This window comes from Acinonyx jubatus, chromosome A1 (assembly GCF_027475565.1).
Source record: "Acinonyx jubatus isolate Ajub_Pintada_27869175 chromosome A1, VMU_Ajub_asm_v1.0, whole genome shotgun sequence".
NCBI lineage: Eukaryota > Metazoa > Chordata > Mammalia > Carnivora > Felidae > Acinonyx > Acinonyx jubatus.
The window spans coordinates 192,633,979-192,660,527 of NC_069380.1; the positions used below are offsets into that span (position 1 = coordinate 192,633,979).

The 26,549-nt window shown below is 50.9% G+C and overlaps 1 protein-coding gene across 1 annotated transcript; it reads left to right on the forward strand.

The window, feature by feature from the left end:
• Positions 1–872: 872 nt before the first annotated feature.
• Positions 873–24,721, forward strand: SPARC (secreted protein acidic and cysteine rich). Its single transcript, XM_015063922.3, has 10 exons — positions 873–1,010; positions 11,510–11,579; positions 12,877–12,939; positions 13,491–13,578; positions 15,023–15,144; positions 16,961–17,081; positions 19,869–20,002; positions 20,691–20,839; positions 22,920–23,068; positions 23,535–24,721. The coding sequence occupies exons 2-10, from the start codon at positions 11,523–11,525 to the stop codon at positions 23,561–23,563; spliced, it is 912 nt and encodes a 303-aa protein (XP_014919408.1). The 5' UTR covers positions 873–1,010; positions 11,510–11,522; the 3' UTR covers positions 23,564–24,721.
• The last annotated feature ends 1,828 nt before the right edge of the window (positions 24,722–26,549 follow it).

A 26,549-nucleotide genomic window follows, 5' to 3' on the forward strand; every position in this document is an offset into this window, starting at 1 on the left:
ACATATATATATGATTGACATATTCATCAATATTCTCATAAATGTTCAACCAAGACCCGTTGTACCAAGAAGTTCATGTAGCATAAGAGTGAGCCAAGTTGAAATGTGGACTCAGCCTGCCCATACCACTTTAAGCCAGGTGATCTTGGGCAAGTGACTTAGTCCCCCTGAGCCTCTGTTTCTTTATTAGTAAAATGGGGATCATAACAAAATCTAAGTTAAGGGGTTGCTGGTGAAGATTATTAAGTGTCAGTAAACCTTGGTTATTGTTACTTCTATGATTATTATCACTATCATCAATCACCTTATCTACTCTATACTGATGACAGATTCCCTGGCTAGAAAGCTCATCTCTTATGTGTTATTAGTGGTGCAACTTGAGTCAGAGTTGTTATTTTTAGATCACATCCCAAATCATCAATGATGATGCCACCAGAGGCGGCTTCTCTTGTCTGTACAGAGGCGAGTCCTGGCTTTGCCTTTGTCACAGATACAACCCCCTTGAATTTCTTTGCCCTCCTCAGTATTGCCTAATGTTCGGGAGGGCTCTTGTAAAGATCCCTGGTCGCAAAGTCAGGACATCTGGGCCTGGCTCTGCCCCTGGGGGCCTTTGGGTAATCCCTGGCCCCTTCCAGGCCTCAGTTCCCCTCTGAACAACGAGGAGGTTGTTCCTGGTGATTCCTGTGGACCCTTCCAGCCCTGGCACTCCATGAGTCTGTGTAGGCAGCAGTCCCAGAACCCACGAGGCAGGCAGAGTTGGGGAGTCTGGTCAGGACAGCAAGGAGAGAAAGAAAAATCTGGAAGACATAGCCGGCTTTGGCTATGGGGAGGCAGGGGAGGGGGGGAAGGAGGAGACAGAGGAGGAGGAGGGACTGAGGGGTGGAGGGGAGACAGACCCAGCCCAGAGCTCCTAGTGGTTTCCTGTTGCCCGGCTCTAAACCCTCCACATTCCTGCAGACCTTCACACAGCCCAGAGCACTCTGCCTGCTGCCCGCCTGCCTGCCACTGAGGTACGCACGACCCCCACCCGGCCTTCCCCTTCTCCAGTGCCCAGCCCCTACACCCTAGTTCACTCCTGCACTTTGTGTACAGAAAGAGAAGCTGGGCTGGGAGGTCTCTGGGTCAGGGACGGGGCACGCATCTCCTTTGGGCTCCATCACCGCGGCCGCGAAGGGCAGGAGCCGCGGACTGGCTGCCTGTTGCTTTTCAGGTGGTATAACTTTGTCTCCCTTTTAGGTTTGCAGAAAATGATCTCATTGTGTCTTTGGGGGAGTGTTTTCTGTGTGTGTGTGTTTGGCTCTCTGGTTTCAGAGGCTGCCTGCCTATCCTCTTTGCTCCCTTCACAAATGTGGCAGCCTCCTTTCCTGGGAATCTGATCTGGTCACAGCTGCACAGGGACAGAGGGCGGCCAGAGTCTGCCCTGCTCCCCCTTCCAGAAGATACTTCCTAGACTGGGTTCTTGGTCGGGGGTTCTGTTCTCCAAAAGGGACTTTGCATGAGAGATAAATTGATCTGTGGAGGGCAAATGGGGGGGGGGGTCTCCACCTTTAATCAGCACCCTGGGAAGGTTCCTGTTTCCCTGGAATTCTCCCCCAGTGACCCCTCCCCCCCCAACCCACACACTCTGAAATAGCACCGTCAGACAGTCACTCCTGGGTTAGGCATTGTTCCCATCTGGGGCTGCCCCGGGGTATAAACACAGGAACTCACTGGCAGTGGCCCTTAGTGTAGGTAGATCTGAAGACCCCAGGCATCTGATATCATCCAACCAAGACACCTGGGTCCTTTGGGAGGCTGGGTGTGGCGGAGGATGTGCCAAGAAGGGGAGAAGGGGGAAGGCAAGAGAGAGTCCCAGGGCATCTCTCTCACACCACCTTATTTGAAAAGCCCAAACTCTACATGGGACTGGTGTCTAGCCTTTTAGGATGTTAAGTCCTCTTTGGACGCCCTCCTTCCCATCTCTACCGTCTTTACCTTCACTGGCTCCATTGGCTGGGTGATGAGGGGACTTCCTGGGGTCTGAGACACATCAAGGATAAAGGGGGCACTAAGATGAAGCATGTCTTCAAGGAAGCCCAGCCTGCCCAAAAGAGAACAGAGAGGCACACATTTTCCTCCAGAAAGGACAGCATTCTATGCTGAACACATGGAGAAAATGTTTCCACCAGCAACTCTCTAGGGTTACATTTCTATCACCTCCAAGTGCTGATGGTAGAAGTGCTGAGAAGCAATTAAGAAGTAGGTTGGCAGACTTAAAGCACACATTCTATGTGTTATCTTAGGTAAGTGAGTCCTCTGGACTTCGTTTCCCTATCTGTAAAGTGAGAAGACTGGACTTGGTCTTCTGGGTGCCTGACGTCATCTGAAACTTTCTAGGGAAGTTCTCTTAAACTGGAATCCATGGACTGGCCTTTGAATGGGCTTCAAGCATCTGCAAGCCACTTAAAATTATATGTACAGTAGTGTGTGTGTGTGTGTGTGTGTGTGTGTATGAGACAGAGAGAAAGAATGAGAACAAGGGGTATTCACAGCCTTTAGTCTTAACATATATTCAAATGGATGCACTACCCCCAGATAGCCAGAGGGCATGACGACGTGGGAGATGGATTGTGGGTGGGACTGGAGGCAGATGTATATTTGCAGGAGGATAAACAATTTTGAAAGAGAGTGGTTGGGGGAAGAGAGGGTTAACTCAGAGTGCTCAGCTGCCACATCGACAAAGCCTGAAGGCGGCGAATTGCCGAGGGAGAGAGGAGGGGGGAAGGGGTGCCTGGAGAAGGAATCAACTTTTGAAACTTTCTCCAAGTCCCACCCACAGAAAGGCTCTTCTTTGCCGTGACTCATTCTGGGAGGAATGTGAGTTGCCACGGTAACCTTTTTTTCAGGGTCTCTGCCTGCTGGCTGGGAGGGGACGCTGAAAGACTCAGAACGTCAGGGTCAGGCTCGTCAGGCTCCGTCTGAATGTCCCCTCCTTCACTCAATCCCCAGACACCAGGACAGCAAACTCTAGGTCCTGCCCTGCTGATCTCCCAGAATCCCAGGGCAGCTGTGGGGCTGTGATAAGCCTCCCTGACTTGGGTGTTTGAAGAGTTTTTGTTCCGCTGCTGTCCCCGGGGTGCCGTTTGACCTTGAACTAATCGGGTTCTCCCTTCTGAGCCCCAGTTTCTTCCTTGATTAAAGAACAATAACAACCGTCACCTCCAAGGGCTATCCTGTGGAAGAAATGGGCTGACACACAGGAAGCAATTGGTGAACTGTGGTCCTCCCACCTAATGCAATGGGTTTTTAGAACTGATAAATTATGGCATCCAGAGACTTAATGAAATCATTTCCAGCTTTTTTTGGCCCGGGAGCTCCATCATCTTGGGTTTGTATATGACTTCTCTTTACTAAAAGTGCTGACAGGCACAATTTAAGCAAAATATTGTTTAAATCCATTTTGATTTGGGCACCTTTATATTTCCCAAGAGTGTTGTACCCTCCAGTGTGAAAAGAGCATTGGCCAAGGCTATGGTAGAGGTGAGTCTTAACTCACAGTGAGTGACATTAGGTAAGACCCTTCCCCTCTCTGGGTCTTAGTTTCCTAATCTGTTAAATGGGGCAGCTAGATGGTCTTCCGGGGCCCTTCCAGCTCTGAAAGGGCCTGCAAACCTAAATCCCAGAGGTTGCCTTCATGAGAAGGAATAACTGGCCTACACTTTTAACACCCCCGTTTGCCTACTTGAAAAGGAAACAAGAGAGGAGGGGCTACGGGATCTTGGGTTGCATAATAGTCCTGCTAAAACCTTTATCCCTCCGAGGAGACTTGTCAACCAATAGCATGGCTGGGGTTTGCTATTTACAAGAGCCAGCTTTCCTTGATGAAAATAAGCTATAAATAGGAAAGGATGATGGTGGAAAGGCAAGCGCTCAGGATGTGAGGTAAATAGGAGAATATGTGGCTTTTGAGATTATTTACATAGGTGTGCAGAGATAAACAGGGGCAGACACGAACCCATGAGGATGCAGATTCTAAGCACGGCTTTTACCAACAGGCCCCCACTGGTAGAGCTAAAAATAAGTGCCTCCACGCGTGAGTAAAGACAGAAGGCCATACTCTCACATACCTCTCCCTGAACCGTATGCTGGCTCACAACACAGCACAGACAAGTCCCAGGTGTGCACCTTGATGCACATACAAACTCTGACCCTTCCCTCCACAGGCCGAAACAGACAGATGCTGAGCCAGGTGGACACACAAAGACACACATACACAACTTCACATGGTCTTCAGGGCCATACGTAACTTACAGACACACTGTCCGTTACACACACACACACAACTACCATTTGCAACCACACACTGTTGTGCGTAGACACACGTAACTACAGATGATGACAAGGAGGTAGACATGTCACACACATACAGTACCAAATCGCTGGCTGTACTTCACAGATAGAGACACTGAGGATCAGAGAGGGAAGATAACTCATTCAAGGTCACACAGCCAACTGATGTCTGAGCCTAACTTTCAGATGTTCGGAAATAGCCAAATGTTCGCTTTTTTCTTTTTCTTTTTCTTTTTCTTGCTTTCTTTCTCTCTTTCTTTCTTTCTTCTTTCTTTTTTTGTTTTCATCTGATCACTTTGGTTTCATGTTTGTACAGGCAACAAGCCCTGTGGATGATAAGTGAGGAGCAGTACTTTCTCTCTCTCCTTTGCTGGCCAGCAATGGCCTATCCCAGGCCTCATTAGGGAATTATGCCATCAGGACGGCACAATGTGGCTAATAGGTGGCTGTTCATTTGCTTCTTGCTGGCTCCCTCCCTATCCTGTCTTTAAAGGAGGTAAGAGAGGGCTGGAGTTGAGCTTTCGGCCAACCTTGGGAATTAACGAAGCCACCTCTTCTCTACAGCAGACGGCCTGGATCCTATCCCCAACACTGAACTCGGGGATGGCTGGGCTGAGCAGAGCCAGAGGCAGCAAGCAGTGACTTGGCAGAATCCTTTAGAAAAACAGCCTCCTGTTATCCAGGAGGGAGAGATGGCTTAGGTAGGAAATTAGTTCTGCCCCCATTCTCAAGACATAGAGCTCGGTGTCTTAGAAAAAATATGGATGGAGATACCAACTGTGTCCAGAACTGGGTTCTTTCAGAAACTGGTTATTAGCCTATCTTATCTGGGGATCCCTCTGGGTCATCTTATATTAGTCATGGCATGAGGATCCCAGACTGATCAGATGAAATAAGAAATGAAACAAGGTAAACATCTGGAGGTTTCTGAACATCTGGAAGTTAAGCTTTGACACCCGCCTGCTGTGGGACCCTTAAGTGAGCTACTTTTCCTCTCTGAGCCTCAATTCCTTTTGTCTCTCAAATCAGAAGCATGGCAGAGAGGTTTCGCATGGCTTGCCAATGCCAATCCATAGGCAGTGGCTGCTAGAAGAACCCTGTTCAAGATTTAGACGCCACTCTGCACTTTAGGGGAAAAAGATCCTGTGCTTGATTAGTAATGTCTGCCACATGCACTGGAGGAGCATGTGGAGACATATTCACCATGTATTTACTATCCTAGGGATGTGACAGTCTGAGCTCTCATCCCCTCCATTTGTGGTCACCCCATTTGCAGCAGTGGCCCCTAGAGGGAGCCAAGGAGGAAAGCCTGAAGCTCCACCCGGGGCCTCTCCTAACCACGATGAAACAGTGAAACGTGGCATCTTAGATGCCTTTATGGAATCTCGGGCTGATCCCAGTCCCAGACTCTGGGGCTGCTTCAGAGCGGCCCCAGAACCTCTTCACTTCTGGGCTTGAGCTTGAGTTTCCCTCAGATTCTTCTCTTCCAGCAAGAAATATTAAAATTGGAAGCAGAGTCCAGGGACAGGCTGGGTGGGGTGATACTCTGAAAGGTTTCTGCCTGAGCTGACTTAGAAAGCCAGAGCCATAGAAACCGTAGGGACCACGCTGCCCCAGGGTTTGCAAACTGTGTTTATAGGAGAACCCAGAGATGCTCCAACATGTCTCAGGGGTGTCCGAGTGTGTAGGACCTTCAGCCCCCTTCTCAGCATCACTTTTGCCTCCTTTTGTTTTTTTTTAATTTCACGCTGATTCACTGAACAGATAAACGCCTTCATGTTTCAACAAATGCCAAAGGCCTTTAGCTGCTTCAAATATTGGACTTTGCAGAAGACCTCACTGAAAGAAAGGGCTTATGTGATTTTGAGCACCACTGATCTAAAACAACCTCCTCATTGTGCACATGAGCAGGGCCAGGTGTGGTCCAGGGAGCGAAGGAGCCTTCCCTAAGTTTGCACGGTGAGCTGGGAACAATGCTGCCAAGACCGCAGTCCCAGGACTCCCGACTTCTGTGTCACGAGACCACCTCTGAGTGGCAGTGCTCTCTCCCTGGTGTGAGTGCCAGGTCTCCGGCCTGGCCCGGCCCTCCTTCCAAGTCCCAGCTCTCTGGCGGGCCTGGCTCGCAGAGGGGGTTCCTTTATTAGCCTCCAGACTTGTTTCTCTCTCTTTAGGCTTGTTTACCAGGAATGTGTGTTTTTGGAACCCTTGTTTCCAAGCCAAACAGTGGGAGAGAGATGCTTGGTTTGCATCAGCAGGCCAACGAAGGGGCCGGCCTGGGGCCCAGGCTTCGTCACTGTGTTCTCTGGAGGCTGGGATAGTGTCCCCTTGACCAAGAGGAGCAATGCCTCCTTTGTTCCACCCTGACACCCTTTCTCCCTAGGCCACAGGCAAAGAGCTGGGGTTCTTGCCCTGGATTCTTGAGGGGGGGACAGATATTCTGGGATCCTTGGGTGTTCTTGCAAACAACACTGCTTACTTCTATTCTCTCATATAAATCACCCGTGAGCCTCTCAAGGTAGGTGTGTTATTTTCGTTTTACCGATGGAGAAACGAATTGAGGCCCAGAGAGGGAAAGTTACTTTCCGAAGGTCACACAGTTGCTAAGCGGCAGATTTGAATCTGTACGCTCTGTCTCCAGAGCCCACGAGCTTACCTTTCTGTTCTGCCGTTTCTATAAAAGTGTGTAATCACTCCGATATGGTAGCCACTAGCCACATGTGGCTACTTAAATTTAAATTAATTACAATGAAATATAATTAAAAATTCAGTTTGCCCACACTGGCGGTATTTCAAGGGTTCGCCAACCATAGCTACCACGTTGGACACTGCAGGTAGAGAATATTTGCATCATCTCCAGAAGGTTCTCTTAGACTGCCCTGCTCCATAAGCCTCTTTCTCTTCAAATCAGGTTTGATGATTACAGCTCAAATTCTGTGCTTCACGTTCTTAAGAGCCTATGATTCCAAGGCCCACAGTCTAAGGCTCCATGATTCTGAGATGTCCCCCCTGTGCTGACATTCAAGGGACTTTTCAGTGTCCAAGGAGAGCCCAAAGGAGGCCCTTTATATTTTGAGGGAGATGAACTGGGGGGCTGGCTGTACTTTTCCACTTTTCCATCCCCGGAGTCTTTCTAAAGAGAGGAGTGACCTCAGCTTCAGGTCCTGCTGGCAGCCACGGACGGGTTTTCAGCCATCTCCAGAGCAAATAAAGGCAAAAAGGAAGGGACTTGATGTACGGAACAGGGGGAGGAGGCGGCGGTGGGGTGGGAGTGAGCAGTGTCTGCATTTGGTGACCACCAAGCCAAGGGAAACACGCTTCCTGTTCCTCCCCTGGCCCAGGCTACTTTCCTTCCCTGCAACTCAGGCCAGTTCACAGCCCAACTGGGCTCCATTCAGGTGAGCACCTGGGAGGTAGCAGCTGCCAAGGGAAACTGTGAGACGAAGAGCCCGCCAGGGGTGGAGCAGGGCCGCCTGGGTCCTCACCCAGCCCTGCTGCTCACTCCCTGGGGCTCTGGGAAGATGTCTTCCCCTCTCTGGGCCTCACCTTCTCACCTGTACTACGGGGCAGGAAGACATGCCTTGAGCCCCCAGCGGGATGCTGGATTGTGAAAACACTTTGAAAAGGATAGACATCTGCATCACCACGGGCTAAAGAGATACAAAAGAGCGAGTCTTCATTCGATACCAGTCATTTCTACAGGGCTGTTTATATTTTCACTGGGTGGACCAGATCTAGGTTTGGTTGGCAGAGGATGTGTTCTGAATGCTGGGGTTTGACTCTGTGTTCTGACCTCACTGGGGTTACTGTTGCACCCCATCAGCTCTGCGGGATGGACGGCTGGCCCCTTTGCCAGACCTGTTTCCGAGAGCCTCGGGGATCTTATGCATGTGTAGAAAGTGTGGCCATGCAGGAAGAATAGTCCAGACATCCCCCTTCCCTCTCAGCCCATCATCTGGTGGCATAGGGTTCTGGGACTGGTGACGTAGCCCTGGGCACTGGGCAGGAGCCCAAATTTTGGAAATTCACGCTTTCTCTAAGATTTTGGGTCATTTTCTTAACACTGTCACTTTCTGCATTTCTCCCCCATTCCCCCACCAGACATAATCCCTAAATAGGCCCAACCCAACTCCACAAGAAGGTAGTTTGCCCGGGGAGTTTGACTTGGAAAAGGCCTGAATGTTGCACGATTTCCTCCTCTCAACTGCAGGCTCATCAGGAAAGTGGGACTGTAAGCCGTCCCGTGCCGTGTCTGCCCGTCTGTCACAGCACAGGCTCCAAGGGGAACAGTGCATATGTGAGCCCTTTAGACGCTAAACACACTACAAGATTTAGAACTGTTTTTTGGTTCTGGCTGCAAAACCAGCGGCGGGAAGGGTGATTGTGCCACTAGGAAAGAAATGCAGGAAGGTAGAGAGGCAGGACAGACCAAAGAGCTGGCCAATAGACCTTTCCCTGGTCAAGGAGGGGAAGGAACATGGTTCCTCTGCTCACACGAGGGACAGACTGGAGATACTGGCCTTCCTGGCTTTTCAGTCGGAAGCTCATTACATTCCCAGTCCTGGCTGGGGTAGTTCTCCGATGACATGACTTCTCTGTCACTGGAGCCCAGACAACACCTTTTTTTTTTTCCTTCTAGTTCCCAGTCTCACTTTGACCCTTTAACTTCAAACAGCCCCAGACAAGTCCTTCACTGATGTTTCTCTCTTGCTCCATTCATAAAATCTTATGTGGGGGGTTGTCTTGCTTGTATCTTTCAAATGGGAAAACAAACAGGGAGATTTTTCCACTTGTAGGTCTGGGGCGGGGCGGGGGGGGGGGTGGTGGTGGTGGGGAAACAAGCATACAACTGTGTGGGGCAGGAACATTCTAAAAATTTCCTGGAAAGGGAAGACTAGACTCGTCTGGGGGTTGAAGCCAGGGTGAAGCAATGCCAAGCTCCCAGGTTGATTCCTCTAAATTTCTATTACTTTTATTTCATACACACGCCGTGAAATAAGAGGTGAGGTTTTAGGTGGATTTTAATACAATAAAGGGCCATTATGAATCTGCTCTCCCTCTGCCTGTTTCTACCGTCCAAATACCATAGTCCAAGCGAAGACGGGTTATACCACAGGTGAGGACACATGCCAAGACCAGCGTGTGCCTGTGACATTTTAAGGGCATTTTAAGAACCCAGCCTACAACCTCAAAGCTTACCTGGTCTGACCCTCACAACTAATGGAAGGGGAAGCAAGGTCTGGAGAGGATCAGTGATTTTAACCAATAACCAAGGTCATTTTGAGGCTGATCAGGATCCCCTGGCATTGAATTCCAAGCTGCATGTTTGTTTTTTTCCATGATGCCAGGGTACCTCCAAGGAGCTGGGCCAGTTGAAAAGTCTTGGAAAGAACTAGGAATGACGAGCCCAATATAGACGTTTGTGGGGACAAAAGAGGGAAGACACGGCCGCTGCCCACCTTGACTAAACGCTGCTTGGAGGCAGAAGGAGAACTCTTGTTTTTGCGTAGCCACAGGAGGAGGAACAGAGTAGACCAGAAGTTGGAGGGAGGCAAGTTTGGATCCATATAAGGAAGAACTTTCTAAAGCCATCTGGGAATAGAAGTCCATCTAGTTAGAACAAGAAATAAAACGTGCCCACCACAGTTCCTTCGTGAGGGATGGCATTTTGGCAATGAATCATCAGAGAAGATTCTGCCTCCAAATCCCTTGCAGTCATGGGATTTTTGGAGCCAAGGGTTTAGCATCCAGAGGATGAGGTCTTAGCAGCGACCAGGGCAGGAGAAGGTTCTAGATCTCAGCTAACATCCTTCAGCTGTGAGGGGGAAAGAAGAGAAAACATGAACATAAGTGAGCATTTGGATAGTTTCCCTGGGGGATCCAGAGAAGTGCTGTCCCTTCTGGGTAGAATGGAGACAGATGTGGCTGTCCACTGGTCACACTCCAAGACTATTGCTCTTTGTTTCATTTACTTAATGTTTATTTATTTTTGAGAGGGAGAGAGAGAGAGCATGATGACTGAGCCATCCAGGCACCCCTCTTTCTTTTAGAATGTAGATCTCATTGTCTCAAAGTGGCAGGAGGTCTCTGCCTATTAACTTCCCCCCTTCTTTCGGAGGGTAGAAAGGAGGAGGAAAGGAGGAGGAGGAGGGTTTGGAGGATGGGAAAAAAAGAATTCCGTAACATCGGGGATTAAGGGTCCTTGAAGATGATTCAGGTTCAGTATTGCCCAAACTTGACTAGTTAGCCAACCACCTTTGGCGAGCCACTTTTTTAAACCTTAAATAAATGGGGGCGCCTGGGTGGCTCAGTCATTGAGCATCCAACTTCAGCTCAGGTCATGATCTCACACTCCATGAGTTCAAGCCCTGTGTCGGGCTCTGTGCTGACAGCTCAGAGCCTGGAGCCCACTTCAGATTCTGTGTCTCCCTCTCTCTCTGACCCTCCCCTGCTCATGCTCTGTCTCTCTCTCAGTCTCAAAAATAAATAAAAACATGAACAAAAAATTTAAAAACTTAAATAAATGTATCGGGAAAAAAGACTTTATATCTTTACCGTAAGCGGAAAAATCTTTTGTCTTTTGTCATAAATGGAAGGAAACTATAAAAAAAAGAAACACAAAGAAGACAAAACAACTCTGTTGAATTCCAACTGGATATAGTTTCCTGTGGAGGCTCTGAGCTGGAGGCCTGCTCTCTGTTAAAAAGGAGCGGGGAGCCTGGGTGGCTCAGTCAGTTAAGCGTGTCTGACTCATGATTTCAGCTCAGGTCATGATCTCATGGTTTGTGCGTTCAAGCCCCACGTCGCGGTGGAGTCTGGTTGGGATTCTCTCTCTCTTCCTCTCTGCCCCTCCCCTGCTCATTCTCTCTCTCTCTCTCTCTCTCTCTCTCTGTCTCTGTCTCTGTCTCTGTTTCAAAATAAATAAATAAACTTAAAGAAAAAGGAAGAGAGAGGAGTGCTAGACAGGTATCGAAGACACCTTAGCAGCAAACTGAGACTTTCTCCTCATACAGTCAGAACTGGAAGAGAATGGAATAAAAGCAATTTCCTCTGGCACCTTCCATTATCCCTTTGCATGCACCACCTAAATTTTATCTCAGATATCACAGGAATTCAGCTCCGAAGGGGCTTTCCGTCAAGAAGCCTCCCACTCACTCGGTTCTCCATCTCCGTCCCCTTGCAGGGTTCCCAGCATCATGAGGGCCTGGATCTTCTTCCTCCTTTGCCTGGCCGGGAGGGCCTTGGCAGCTCCTGTAAGTACTCAAACAGCATATCCGCTCGGTCTCCCTCCATCAGAGTCACCGACTCTACCAGCCCTGGATACTTGGAGGGGCAAGGGCTTCCCTATCTCATTTTGTGCCTTATTAAAAAAAAAAAAAAAAAAAAGATTTTTCTTACGCTAATAAGCTCAGGAGAAAAATTAAGATGAGGACCCCTGGGTGGAGAGTCCAGGGAAGAGAGATTTCCATGTAAGGAGAAGGTGAACTTTTAGCACCCACAGAGAGAGGGCTGGTTAGTTTTCAAGTCAGTGAGGACCATTTGGTTGCAAGCCACAGGCTCCCGTCTCACCACATTAGGAAGGGGAAGGATATCTACAGGGATAGATTATGAACTCTAGGGCCTTGGGGAGGGCTGGAGAAGGACAGGTCCAGGATCTGGGAGGTGAGAACAGTCTCGGAGATGCTGCCATTTGAATGGATCTGCTCCAAAGGTCTCACTTCTTGAGAAAACGTGCCAAGACGATCTAAAAAAAATTCAAGGAGAACCAATCCAGTTGAGCTTGGGTCCTGGGCCTGCTTCTTGGCCAGGGGTCGTGTAGAGCACCCTGACTGACAGACCGTCCCTCCAAGACTTAGACTTGCACGCAGAGGGCCAGCAGTGGACATTCAAAGCTAATCCAGAAGCCGTTACCAGAAGAGAAGGGAAGAAGGGTGTGGCAGACAAACAGTTTCTTGCAACCTAGGGTTCCCTCGGCCTGTCTCCACTAGGAGGTGTGAGTGACTGTGGACTCCGGCAGGTAATTTTGGCAAAAGATCTGGCAGGGTTAGCCGTTGCTAAGAAGGAGCCCCGACCAGCCAGGCACCTCAGAGTTGTATGCTACCTTGCTTCTTCCTACTCCAGGTTGACATGGCAAGAATAACAAATTCATAAGAACATCATACTTGCGGAAAAGATAATGACATCTGTTAAGATTCGCGGTGTTCATGCCCCCGTGGGTCTCAGTTTTCCAATCTATGAGATGAAGGGAGTCGGTCTGCATCAGTGGTTTCCAGATTCATAGGAGTTCGAAGCAATGAAACTGCTTTTCCAAGCTGAATCTTATTGGGAGAGACACCCCAGATATAAAATATATAAAGGGGGGTGCTCCAGCGTTCCACAGGGCCCCTGTGTTTGGCTTCCCTTTTGCCCTCATCACCCTACCCATGGCAGTCCCTGAGGCACAGCCTTCGGGATCTCCAGGGAGCTGCTCTTCCAGCTCCCCAGGCTGGAGGCGCTTCAGAGGTGAAGCTGGCCCTGACCTCCCTGCACCCCATTTTCTCTTCCCAACAGCAACAGGAAGCCCTGCCCGATGAGACGGAGGTGGTAGAGGAAACCGTGGCTGAGGTGGCAGAGGTAGGTGGGTAGGGTCCCCAGATGTCCACATCCATTCCCTGGAGAAACCAGGGTGCTGGGAGTCTCGATCCTGGAACGGGACATTTGCCCCTTCCCGTGTGCACGCATAGCACCGTGGTGAATGCCGTGTATCCCCCAATCCTGACGCGTTCCTGAATGTTCCTCGTTCAGTGAAACCCTGGACGTGGGAGCTGTGAGTTTGAAATTTTTTCTTTCTAAGCTGTGGGGCGATTTTTCTTAGGTGATCACCCACAGTCTCCCCATACGTTAAACACAAAGGGGAGCTGCTGTGGCACAGCTGGTGGGGATGGCGGGCCCGGTACCCCTCCTGCCCTAACACCCCTCGGGGCCTCTGAGGCACCTCGGTGGACCTGTAGGAGTCTGTCTTAATTCTGACGCTGGCATCTGTGCTCTCTGTGTGCCCTGGGCCTGGCACACCTTTCCGGCTCATCTCTCCTCTCGTGGGACCTGAAGCACCCGAGCAAGTCCCCTCCAGTCTTTACCTCTGCGGGTAGGGGCCATTGGACTCACTCTTCTCCCCCCACCCCCAGGGACCTGTGGGAGCCAACCCCGTGCAGGTGGAAGTGGGAGAATTTGACGAAGGTGCCGAGGAAGCCGAACAGGAGGTGGTGGCTGAAAGTAGGTCCCTTTCTCGTGTCTTGTCACATCCAGGCTTTGCACTCCACTGCTTGAGCCTGGGGCGTGGGGACAGCCTACGTGAGGTTCCTTCCCAAGGAAATTTAGGGTGAGGTCCTCCCCCCCGGGGGGTGGGGGGGAGGTGGCTGTGGAGGAGGAACAGTGTTGACTCAAAGGTTGGGAATATTCTCTGGAATCTGGGAATGATCTGTTTATAGCCAGGCTGTGGGTCTCAGCAAAGGATGTTCCCAAGCTAGAAATGGCCTTCTCCCCTCACAGCTGTCCGCCCTGATTCCCAAGTTGGGCTTCACGTTCCCACTGAGGCCGCAGGTCACATCTGGTCCCCGAGCTCCTCGATGACCTCTGTCTCAGCCCCTGTCCCACACGGGCACAGACCTCCAGGAGCTTTTATACTCCTTAGCTTATGTGAAAATCGTTTCACACAGCCGTGAGGAAATAAGGCCTGGAAACCCGACAAAGCTCATATGATGCTACCCTTGGACTTCGTGCCAGAAGGACCGAACTGTCCTAGGGCCATCGGCTCCGGCACACCGTGCTGGCATCTCCGACCCAAGGGGTTAACAGCGTGGACTTGGGAGGCAGACCCACGTAGGCTTGCCTTTAAACTTGCCAACTCCCTCTGCGAGTGCCCTCCGACAGCCTTAGCTCCGTTGAGCCCGCTTCCTCACCTCTAACCCAGGGATGACAGAGATGCAGACCCTCGCCCCACGGCTGTTGGAGGATTGAGATAAAGCGCAAGGGCACTTGGCCCACCGCCTGGCAGGGCAGGCATCCAATAAAGAATGACTAAAATACCCCAAATCAAGCACCAGGAGGAAATGGCTAGATTGAGCTGTCATCCTGAGGGCACAGAATTTTTGTCGGAGCAGAGGGGCATCTAATGGGTCTGTTCCTTCCCTCCTCCAGGCCCACCCTCATCCGGTGTTTACCAGACACAGCTGGGCTCTATTGTTCACTGCGGGCCTCAAGGCTCTTCTCCCTTTTCCTTTACAGACACTCAAGTCTGTTTTGCTTGGCCTCACAGCTCCCTGGCTCCATGACAACAGCTGATTTTCCATCCTTCTAGAAAGTTTATTTTATAATCCAAAAACGCCTCACTATCACTGAGGAACAGAGCTGAGAACACAATGGTTGCTTCGATCCTCAAGGGAGTCATATGGTATCCAGGGCTCCTGGGTCCCAGATGAAGCCTGCAGGCCCCCAAAAGGTGCCCGACCCTGACCTCACACTGAATCTCTAATCCCCAGACTGAGCCCAATTTCTCCCTTAAATGCCAATTGCTGGGCTCAGCAGAAGAGAAAGGAGGACTCGGGGCTGCCCAAAGCCCAGAGTGGGGAACCCAGGAGAGGAATTCTGCCCCAGGATCAGTCTGGTTGGGTTCGGGTGGACCGGGTGGTGCTAACTACACGCCCTTGTATTCTACCAGACCCCTGCCAGAACCACCACTGCAAACATGGCAAAGTGTGTGAGCTGGATGAGAACAACACCCCCATGTGCGTGTGCCAGGACCCTACCAGCTGCCCTGCCCCCATTGGCGAGTTTGAGAAGGTAAGGGCCGGGGGTTGGGGGATTGGGCCTTCGCAAACATGGAGTGGCTGCCCAGAACACTGGTGGCCTGGTGACTCTGTGGGGCAGTTCCAGTCTCAGAAGTCCCCACACTGGTCACAGCAGGAAAGTGGAGGTAAGGCTCTGTCCGTCACCATGTCTCTCCAGCAACCGATAAGGATTTATTCGGCACCGTCAGGTTCCCAGCTCTGTACCAGATCCAGAAGGGAACATATCAAGAACATCGGACACTGAGATAGGGACTTCAGTGCTTGGGAGCAGCCTAGCAAAGCATCCAAAAATGTGGGTTCTGGGGTCAGACTGAAGGTTGACTTCAAACCCTATCTCCACCCGTGTCAACTGTGAGATCTTAGCTAGATGTCGAACCTTTCCAAGTCTCAGCTTTGTCATCTCTGACATGGGGATAGAGATTGTCTTTATTTCATAGGGTGGTTGTGGATATTTGTTAGGTAGTGCTTTGTACTTAGTACCCAATATATGCTATTTAAAAAAAGCTTTCAAACCCATCCATTCTGCCTCTAATAGGACTCATTCACTCAACCAACCATCCATCGATCCATCCGTGTAATTATTTATTGAGTGCCCACTCATGATAACCAATGTGTTAGTGATGACCTAGCTCAGCATATTTGGTACCGGCATTGTTCCCACAACCTCCCATCCGGGTTCTCCATCAGTAGTCTCTCCCCAATACAACTTATCCTCTGGGCTCCAAATTTTAGCATCACTGTCAGGTCTTTCCTCCTCCTCACCCCTTCACTCCCATCCCACTGGTCACCAGTGCCCATCAACTCTCCCTCTGCGGTGATCTATAAGCCATAGTGAGTGTGTACAGGAGGTTCCACACAAGGCTCCCTGCCTCCTAACACAGATACTTCCTGCCACAGTCCTCGTGCACCCCGCGGCATCTCTGCTTGGCCACCCCCACGTGCAGAGAGAGATTCACTAGGAGGACTCACGTGACCCAATGTACAGTTGTGCTCACAGCTAAGACTTATTACAGTGACATATTAAAGATACACAGTATATCACGCGGGAACAAGATGTAGGGAGAGCCTGGAGGAATCCAGGCCCAGGCTTGCTTGCTTTCTCCACTCGTATGAGGGGGTCTCACAAAATGCACTCTTTCCCCAGCTACAAAGATGCAGCCACGTGTGAACAATGTTTCTGCTCAAGGAAACCCATTCGAGACTCGGCACTCAAAGTTTTCATTGAGCGCTAGTCACGTAGGCACCCTCTGCCTAGCACGTACCCGAATTCCAGACTTCCAGAAGGAAAGCAGATGTTCAGCACAAATCGTATCGTTTGTACAAGCAGCCTAGGCTCAGTGAGGCACCCTTATCATCTGTGGAAAGTTTTATAGCAGGTGCAGGGAATTGTTTATCGGCCAAGTTCCCAGATGCCAGCCAAGGGCCAACATCGCAAGCGGGCCTTGCTAAGGATGACAGTCCCAGGCTTTCTGCATTAACTTTTTTCTGTACTCTGCCTGTTCACCACCCCCCATCTTTCATTCCTCCTTTCCACATCTGCCAGGCTTGTTTCCCATATCTCTGCCTGATTCAGTTGTACCTCCGCTCAGAGGCCAACAGTGGCTCTCGCCATGGGCTCGTCATTGGCCCGGGAGCCCACAGAGTGGGTTCTTGTTGCAGCCCCAGCACTAACCCACCGCCTGACCTTGGGCTGATCACATTCCTTGCTTGGCCCCTCGTGTCCCCATCTCTGAAATGGGCAAGGATGATGGGGCCAGTGAAGGGCTTTGGGAATCAGCGCGTGGCCCTCTGTGCTCTATGCTTTGCAGGTGTGCAGCAATGACAACAAGACCTTCGACTCTTCCTGCCACTTCTTTGCCACCAAGTGCACCCTGGAGGGCACCAAGAAGGGCCACAAACTCCACCTGGACTACATTGGGCCTTGCAAATGTGAGTCTGTCCTTGGCTTCTTCCAGTGCCTCATCTCGGGGAGAGAGCACTGAGCTGGCGCTGATGCGGGCTCTGCACCCCCGTGCTTCGTGACATTGGGCGAGTCTCTTTCCCTCTCTGAGCCTCAGGATTGCCATTTACTACATTTTAGATGTTTATTCATTTATTTAGAGAGAGGACACATGTGCACACACACAAGTAGGGGAGGGGGAGACACGGAGAGAGAGAGAATCCCGAACAGCTCTGTGCTGATGTAGGGCCGAGGCCCTGAACCATGAGATCATGACGTGAGCCGAAGTCAAGAGTCGGATGTTGAACCTACTGAGCCACCCAGGTGCCCCAGGATTGCCATTTATAAAATGGGATGATTGTCTAGGAGTAGCTGCCTCTCGGCTCTGCATTCGGGACACCTCCCAGGAAGGACTGAGCAGTTGTGGAGGTCAGGGAGGATTTTTGGATCCTTCCACTAGCATCCAAGACAACCCTTCCTTTTCTCTACTGATGAGGATGTTCTTCCATAGGGCTAACCCAAATCTTTAGTGCTTCAATATGGCAAAGCAAAAATGATGTTCTCTCTGGGCCTATAAAGTGTTTTTAAAAGACAGTAAAACCTTGGTTTGCGAGCATAATTCTTTCTGGAGACATGCTTGTAATCCAAAGCACTTGTATATCAAAGTGAATTTCCCCGTAAGAGATCATGGAACCTCAGATGATTCGTTCCACATCCCAAAAATATTCATGTAAAGTGATTACAATACTGTAATATAATACAAAATAACAAAGAACATATAAAATCTAAAGAAAAATAAACAAATTAACCTTCACTTACCTTTGAAAACCTTCGTGGCCAGTGTGAGGAAGACAAGAGAGAGGAAGTTTATTGTGTAGGGCGACTTTCACTATCGCTAACGGAATCACTGCTCTCTATTGGCTCAGTGGAATCTTCTTCTGCATGGGGGCCATTGTATACACTCGCAGGGATGTTGACTACAGTACAGTATTAACAAACTCTTGTCATAGACTGTATCGAATGTAACTGGCAACAAGGCAGCCGAGCAAAGGGTCTCGATCTGCAGGCAGCCTGACCCAGAATGAAGCAGAGCATTCCTAAGCTCACTCTTGTATGGAACAGTGGAGGGCTGTCCATAGGTGCTTTGAAGGGACAAAAAACACGCTAGTGCCAGTTGGAGGCACCTTCCAACCTTCTGAAAAATCACTGATTTCTGGCAAACATTGTGGCCTGAGACCCAGCATCTGTGCATGGGAGACAATCACCCACAATCCCACAGTGAGAAAGAGAGAGAGAGAGACAGAGAAGACCCATTGGCCCAGTTGCGATCACGTGATGTTCAGCAACACATACTACTCGTATTGCAAGACGTCACTCACTTATCAAGTTAAACTGTATCAGAAATGCTTGCTCATCTATGGAACACTCGCAGAACACGTCGCTTGCAATCCAAGGTTTCACTGTATTTGAACTTGAATGCTTTAAAATATGAGGCATGCCAGTCAGTTTCCTTCAGGCCCCATTACTCAGCGTTGCCCTATCCTTGGCCTTTTCACTCCATCACATTCCCGTCTGCCCACTTAAGACCTACGATTAACCACTTTCCTCTAGAAACCTGGGAGTCAGGTGTTGGGGGAAGGGATGCCAGGATACTGTCTAGCTTCTTGTTAGTGATTCCAGGTGCAGATCCCACTGGCCCAGGTGCCTCTTTCAGCATTGGCAGTCTCCTTATCACTTCAGACACCCAAGGCCACATCCTCCTCCAAGACAACACCCATGTGGTGTCTCTGGTACATTCTGGCACCAGATGGCACTGGGGAGAGCCACTCACCGGCTTTGTGAAGGTGTGCAGGGTTCAGAAAGGTGGAGGAGAAAACCAGGTTCTCCCGTGGTCAGCCCCATGCTCCCAGTTATGGGGCTCAGGAGGCTGGGGAGGAATGCTGATAGGAATCCTTGGGCAGTGAGACTGAGGAGTGGGCCAAGAGGCCTTTTACCAAAGTGGTTCTTTCTGTCCTCTGGGGTGTGTTGCTCACTTGTTCCAAATCCTAGTGTGTCCACCACAGATGTTCCCTTCCACTCCCCAGCTGGTGGTGGAGAAGGTAGTTGTCCTAACCACAGAGGGGACTTTCCCTAGACTCGGGATGAGGGAAGGACAGACCTCTAAGCCCCAGGGCAACCATATGCCAGGGATGGTGGATGAGGTTCTGATAACGTGGCCTTGAGCAAGCCCCTTCCCCCCCCGCCCCACGCTGACCTTTGATAAGTCCAATAAGAGGGCAGACTTGGTCTGACATTCTGGGATTCTAAATTCCAAAGATCAGGATGGAATCATCATGAAGAATGTTCTGGTGGGTAAGTATTACTGACCTCCCCGCCAAAGCTAAGCTGGGCCTATGGATAATGTTATTCAACCTCCCAGCTCAAACACCTCCCAAAGGTTGGTATCACCAGCGTGGGACCTGGACCTCTGCTTTCAGAGCCCCATCACCCAGAAAAGTGCAGGAGTCACTGGAGTGAACCATTTCCCTCAGCAGACTAGATCAGGCCTAGGGAGGAGCAGACATGGCTCAGTGGAACCTTCTTCCCCCACACAATCTCCTTTGCTCACTGTGGTGTGAGAAACCATCCCAGGAAGGCCGAGCCACTGTGCCCAGGTCATCGATTGAGATAGCTGTAGGAGGAGGCCCTGGGTGAGAAGAGTGGTCCAGCCAGCACGTTGGCCCTCAGGCAGGGAGAGTCGGGGTCTGTGCTGACCACTCTGGTGTTTTGGACCCTAGACATCCCCCCCTGCCTGGACTCCGAGCTGACCGAATTCCCCCTGCGCATGCGGGACTGGCTCAAGAACGTCCTGGTCACTCTGTACGAAAGGGACGAGGACAACAACCTTCTGACCGAGAAGCAGAAACTGCGAGTAAGTGCTCTCTCTTCCCAGCCTGTCCCAAGGCCCTTGCCTGGCACTGAGCGGGGTGGCTCCTGGCCCCGGGCTGGCTGAGATCCAGTCCCATCCCTAGAACTAGGCCCCCACGTGTAAGCCTACACCGCGGCGCTGACGAGTGCCCTTGTTCTGGGCGCTGGGACGCCGGCTTCTTGCTGCCTTTGGAGGCTGATAATACACGTTCACGTCTTAAAGCCCGAGGAGCCCTGTAATAGAGAGACCTGCTCACTTTGTTTGGCCCAGTGTTAAACAAAAGGAACACAAACGGCCCAGTTGCTTTTTCCTTCTGAATCTGTGGATCTTTAACGTTACTGGACATATCAAGCACTTGGAGTACCGATAACGTGCAGATTCCCGAGCCCCATCTCGGGCCCACAGAATCAGTGTCTCTGTGAATCCGGGCCCAGGAAGCTGCATTTTCACACACTCCCCAGGTGCATTTGGTGGGACAGCTCTAGGCAGATAGAGAGCTTTGAGATCACCCCAGGCCTCCGCTTTTGTGGGTGAGATGCTGGTACCCATCTATGCCACTGCCTTCCCTCATTTCGAACCTTGGCCTGGGCTGGTCTCTTCCGGCTCCGGCCTACTGTGGGAAGAGGAGGGGCCCTCCCTCGCCTGGACGGTCTCCCCTGGACCCTTTGTCACGCAGCATCTGCTCTCACAGGTGAAGAAGATCCATGAGAACGAGAAGCGCCTGGAGGCTGGAGACCACCCCGTGGAGCTGCTGGCCCGGGACTTCGAGAAGAACTACAACATGTACATCTTCCCCGTGCACTGGCAGTTTGGCCAGCTGGACCAGCACCCCATTGATGGGTAAGGCCTCAGGCCCTCAGGGTCACTGGGCACCGCTCTGGCTCGGTGCTGGAGGACGCAGAGTCGTGGGTCAGGGCTGGGAGGTGCACTGGGTATGGCCAGAAAACTCTGCAGACTGCTGCGTGCAGTCCTGGAGTCCCACAGTTTGTGTAGGGGCCGAGCAGGAAGGAAGCCATAATACACGTTCATGCCGGAAGAAGTGGAAGTCAGCTGGAATTGAAATATCCCTCCTTACCCCTGTGCGCACCGGCCTTGGGTATCCACTAGTTGAGGGAGAGTGAGCTGGAAAGGAGCTCAGACTCCGTGGGGTAGTGGGGCGGAGGTGGGCTGGCCTGTGTGCTCACAGTCCTTCAGCAAAAGACCTGAGACCCAGCAGCCCCGGGAGGGCAAACTGAACCTGGGACTTCTTAAAAAAAAACTCCACAGAACCAATCCCATCCACACCGCAAGCCCTTGTTGAATTGCTCTTCCCTGTCGTCCAGATAGGTTTTGACGTGCCGTGCAACCACACGGCAGAACAGGCACGCAGCTGTCCGTGACCCAACACTCACTGAGCAACTATTATGTGCTCAGCCCTGTTCGGGCAGGGGGTTTAACCGTGATCAGAGCTGATGTGGTCCTTGCCCCCATGAAGCTCACGCTCTGGGTGACAACCTGCTTCTCACAATCGAAGGACAACAGTAAAAAGGCCCCCAGAAGGTGTAAGTGGGTGGCCGGCTGCACGTGAGGCCGGGCAGTGGTTGTCACGACCCTCACCACAGCTTTGTGGCCTCCTCTTGCTGTGTATTCTCGGGGGAGCCCGGAATGGAAGGCCACCTTATTCAAATGCCTGGGGGGAGGACACCGGGCCCAGGGATGGTCCTCTCTGGGCCTCTCACCCCTCGTCTGTGCCTGGAGCCCACCCACCCTGGCCACAGTCTCCAAGGGGTGGGGTCTCCTGAGCTCTGGGAACCTCCTTGCTGCTTCTCTCCCAGGCTCTTTCCATGGCTGGGATTCAACTGAGTTGCTCACGTGGAGGGGAAAGGGGAAGTCAGGGGGGACATCTGAAGCTCAGACTGAGCCTCTTCATCCCATCACAATGCAAGCACCGGGAGAGAGGCTTCCGGATGGGGCCGCAGGACTGTGTGTCTGGGAAAGTGCTCCAGCCCGGGCCAGGGGGCCCATGCCCCCTCTCTTCTTGTCCCAGAGCTGCACGGTGACCTTGCCTGAGTTCCTGCCCCTCTTTGGGCCTCAGTTTTCCCACCCATATACAACAGAAGGGGAGGGGATGTTCCTTCCAGTCGAAACATTGTGTGATTCCTTCCACAAGTTGGGTGGCGTGAGGGAGTCTGGGGGTTAGAGAGAAAATTGGAGTCACAGTGCGGCCCCTTGGGGAAGAGTGTTTTGCCGACAACTGGTTGAGGGCTCTGGAGAATAAGGAAAAGATTCATACGGGTGCTCTGGAGTCCAGGCCGGCTGGAGGAAAGGGAATGGACAGCGGGAGAGAAGCCAGAAGGCCTCCCTCTCACACGTTACCAGGTACAGAAAGTGAAAGCTCTTGTGGAGGTCAGAGTCCTTCTGACCGTCCTGCCAATCCCAGCCCCGTCCCACTTCTCCCCAGAAGGCGGCACCGTCACCATTTAGTGTGTTTCTTTTTAGACTTTTTTCTAGGCATTTGTCGCTATAGACATGTGTGTCCCTGGAAACACGCACGGTTGTTTCATATCAGATTTTGATCTACCAACAGCAGAAGATTTTCCCTTTAAGTGTTTGCGCCCCGATCCTCAGCCAATAAGGAAACAAATGCACCAAGAGGCCCCTGTTATGAACCCATGGGATCTCAGAACCGGAAGGGCCCTTAGCCGTTACGGTCAACTCTCCCCGCTTTGATGGAGGGGAAACCGAGGCTCAGAGCAAGGCATTGCCGGCTCTCAGTCCCACAGCAGGTCAGCGGCAGAGCGAGGGGGTAGACCAGGACGCTGGCTTCCTGCTCCGCTCGCACACCCCTTCCTTCCGCCCTGTGGGGCAGCCTCGCTCTCCTGTCTCTCCTGGAGCGTGGGGCTTTCCGACACCTCAGGCCCTCCCCGTCTCCTGCCCACAGGTACCTGTCCCACACGGAGCTGGCCCCACTGCGTGCACCCCTCATCCCCATGGAGCACTGCACCACCCGCTTTTTTGAGACCTGCGACCTGGACAATGACAAGTACATCGCCCTGGACGAGTGGGCCGGCTGCTTCGGCATCAAGGAGCGTGAGTGTCTGAGCAAAGGGGCCCCGCATCCTCTCCCCGCCTCCCCTCTGCTCTCTGTCATCTGCGGGTCCGTCCTCTCTACCCAGCTCTGCTCTCTGTGCCTAGTTAACTCCTGTCTGCTCTCCCTGTCTGGGCGGGCCTTGCTCTCTCAGGTGGCTTCTTGTCCATCTGGCCATCTTTATCATTCCCTTCCTCAAGCGTAGCACTCAGTCTGTGCCTAGCCCTATTTTGGGAACCGGCAGGCACGTAGACAGGAGACAGGAAGTGTAATTTGGCAGTGTGTGTCAGTGACAGGAACAGGGGCAGGGAGACCAAGGTTGTCAGTCACCACGTTCCTGGGTGACCCTGGGCTGGTCATCTGACCCCTGGCCTGCGGATGGGGGGGACCCACCGACTCCTCGGGAAGCCCGTCTTCACCCACACAGGGCCTCACGCTCTAACTCTGTTCCTTCGTCTTGCTTTGCAGAGGATATTGACAAGGATCTGGTGATCTAAATCCACGCCTGCCTCCTTCCGCAGTTCCGGATCCTCCCTCTTTGATCTTCCCCTTCCTGTTTCCCCCAAAGTTTAAAATGTTTGGATGGTTTGTTGTTCTGCCTGGGGACAAGGTGCTAATATAGATTTACATGAATACATTAACGGTGCTAAAAATGGAAATTGTAACCCAAGTCATGACATTCTTAGGTGTAACTGCTCTCACTGCCTCTTGCTCGCCCACTAACGGCCCCATTTTTCTCTCGCCCCTTGCGGTGTCCCCCGTTGTCTTAGTGGCGTGTGGGTGGGAACTTTGATCTGCTCAAGCCTGCCTTCAACACACATTGCGTCTTCAGATTTTCTCTCCTCTTCTGTTTGAAACTAACGCTCACCAAGGTAGTCTTTGTGTTCATTTTATTTCAGGGTATTGGCTGCCAGGGGGGGCTCTTCCCCTCATGGCCTGAAGGTGGGAAAGGGAAGTAACAGGCACGTGATGCTGGCAAGGATGTTTCTGGGACTGGAGGCCTAGTGGGAGAAAGCCGTGCAGAACCCGCCAGCCAGAACCGCAGGTGGCAAGGCTGTTGCTGGGAGAAAGGACCCGAGTCTGTGTTAGGAAAGTATGTTAAACTCTCGCATACGCCAGTTCCGCACCAAGTCCCCCTCATCTTTCGGTGCCGTTTCTTTTCACGTTAGGCTGTTTGTCCAAACTTTTGGGAGCCGGGGTGGACCATCAGCTCTCTGGAATCCGCCAGGGCCCTGCGAGGGTGGGTCACCACACGGTGCAGGGCTTCTCCCCTCCTAGATGTCTTTGGGAAATGCAGGACTGGGAGGTGCTTTCGACCAGGAAGGCCAAGGTCTAGAGCGAGGTGTAGAAAGTTGTAAAATAGAAGTGTGGTTGGTGAATTTTTTTTTTTTTTCCACATTTAGATAGCTGTCACAAGAGGTCTTTCCCTCGGTTTCTAGCACATCCCTCCTTTTCTCCCTCTCCCCACTTTTTTCCTTCTATCAGTCAAGAGTAACTTCAAAGTCAATGGGATGGTCGGATCTCACAGGCTGAGAACTCGTTCACCTCCAAGCATTTCATGAAAAAGCTGCTTCTCATTAATCTTGCAAACCCTCGCCATGATGTGGGGAGTTTGACAAATCTTTCAAAATAAAAAGTAACGACTTAGAAACTGCCTTCCTGAGTGATTTTGCATGTGTCTCAGTCTTAGACACCTCATTACCCTGATACGCAGACCCATGGGCGGACGTGTCTACACACAACTGTGCAATTGCCGACCTTTGCAAAGACACTGCTAGGCTTTGGTACACACAGTCTTTTTTTTTTTTTAACTTTTTTTTTTATATTTACTCATTTTTGAAAGACAGAGAGAGACAGGGCACAAGCAGGGGTGGGGTGGAGAGAGAGCGGGGGGACACAGAATCTGAAGCAGGCCACACAGGCTTATTTATATGCAAGGGGTGTATTTGTACACAGGGAATGTATGATTCCTATATGCACAAATTTAGCTTACTTTTAATTTTATGACCTGTGTGCTGACCCTTCTTCATTACTGCACTTCATAATCAGAAACACCAGGCTAAGCAACTATCTCCTTCCAACATCCATCCATCCATCCGTCCGTCCATCCGTCTATCTGCTCATTCATTCAGTCAACAAACATTTATGATATACCGACTATGCACCAGGTCCCATGCCCGGTGATGGAGACTCAATTGTGGCAAAGCAGACAAAGCATTTGTTCTAGAATGTAGAGCCTAATAGATTAAACAACTGCAGGACCAAATATAAATTACAAGAAGAATGAAAAGTGCAGTAAAGGAAGAGTAAGAGAAACCATGAGTATGTGCAAAGGGGGGGGGCGGGCAAAGCATTATTCTAGAGCTGCACAGTCCCACAGGGTGGCCACTACCCATCATGCATGGCCACTTAGATTGAAGCTTAAATTAACTAAGATTAAAACTTCAGTTCCTTAGGCACATCAGACACTTTTCAAGTGCTTGTTAGCCACATGTGAGTTGTGGTTACCGAGTGAACAGGGTAGATCTAGAGCATTTTTATCATTGCAGAAAGGTCTATTGGACCGGGCTGTTCCATGGCTTCTTTGAGAAAATTTGAGATGAGTCACAAAGGAAAAGAAGGGAGTGAGTGTGTGGAGTAGGGAGAGAGCAGGGAGACAACAGGGAAAGAGCATTCCAGGCAGAGGGAACAGCAATGTGCAAAGGCCTTGAGGTAAATGGGGGGCATGATGAGTCCCAAGCTGGCATGGCTGGTGCACAAAATGAGGGGTAAGTCATACTGGACGAAGCTGAAGAAGTGGGCAGAGGCCCTGGGAATGCAAGCTGGTGCAGCCACTCTGGAAAACAGTGTGGAGGTGCCTCAAAAAACTAAACATAGAACTACGCTACGATCCAGCAATTGCCCTACTAGGCATTTATCCACAGGACACAGGTGAGCTGTTTCGAAGGGACACGTGCACCCCCATGTTTATAGCAGCACTCTCAGCAATAGCCCAAGTATGGAAAGAGCCCAAATGTCCATTGATGGATGAATGGATAAAGAAGATGTGGGATATATATATATATATATATATATATATATATACACACAATGGAGCATTACTCGGCCATCAAAAAGAAGGAAATCTTGCCATGTGCAACTATGTGGGTGGAACTGGAGGGTATTATGCTAAGTGAAATTAGTCAGAGAAAGACAAAAATCATATGACTTCACTCATCAGGACTTTAAGAGACCAAACCGATAAACATAAGGGAAGGGAAACAAAACTAAAATAAAAACAGGGAGGGGGACAAAGCATAAGAGACTCATAAATATGGAGAACAAACAGAGGGTTACTGGAGGGGGTGTGGGAGGAGGGATGGGCTAAATGGGCAAGGGGCGCTAAGGAATCTACTCCTGAAATCATTGTTGCACTATATGCTAACTAATTTGGATGTAAATTTAAAAAAAAATTAAAAAAAAAAGTGGGCAGAGGCCAGACCA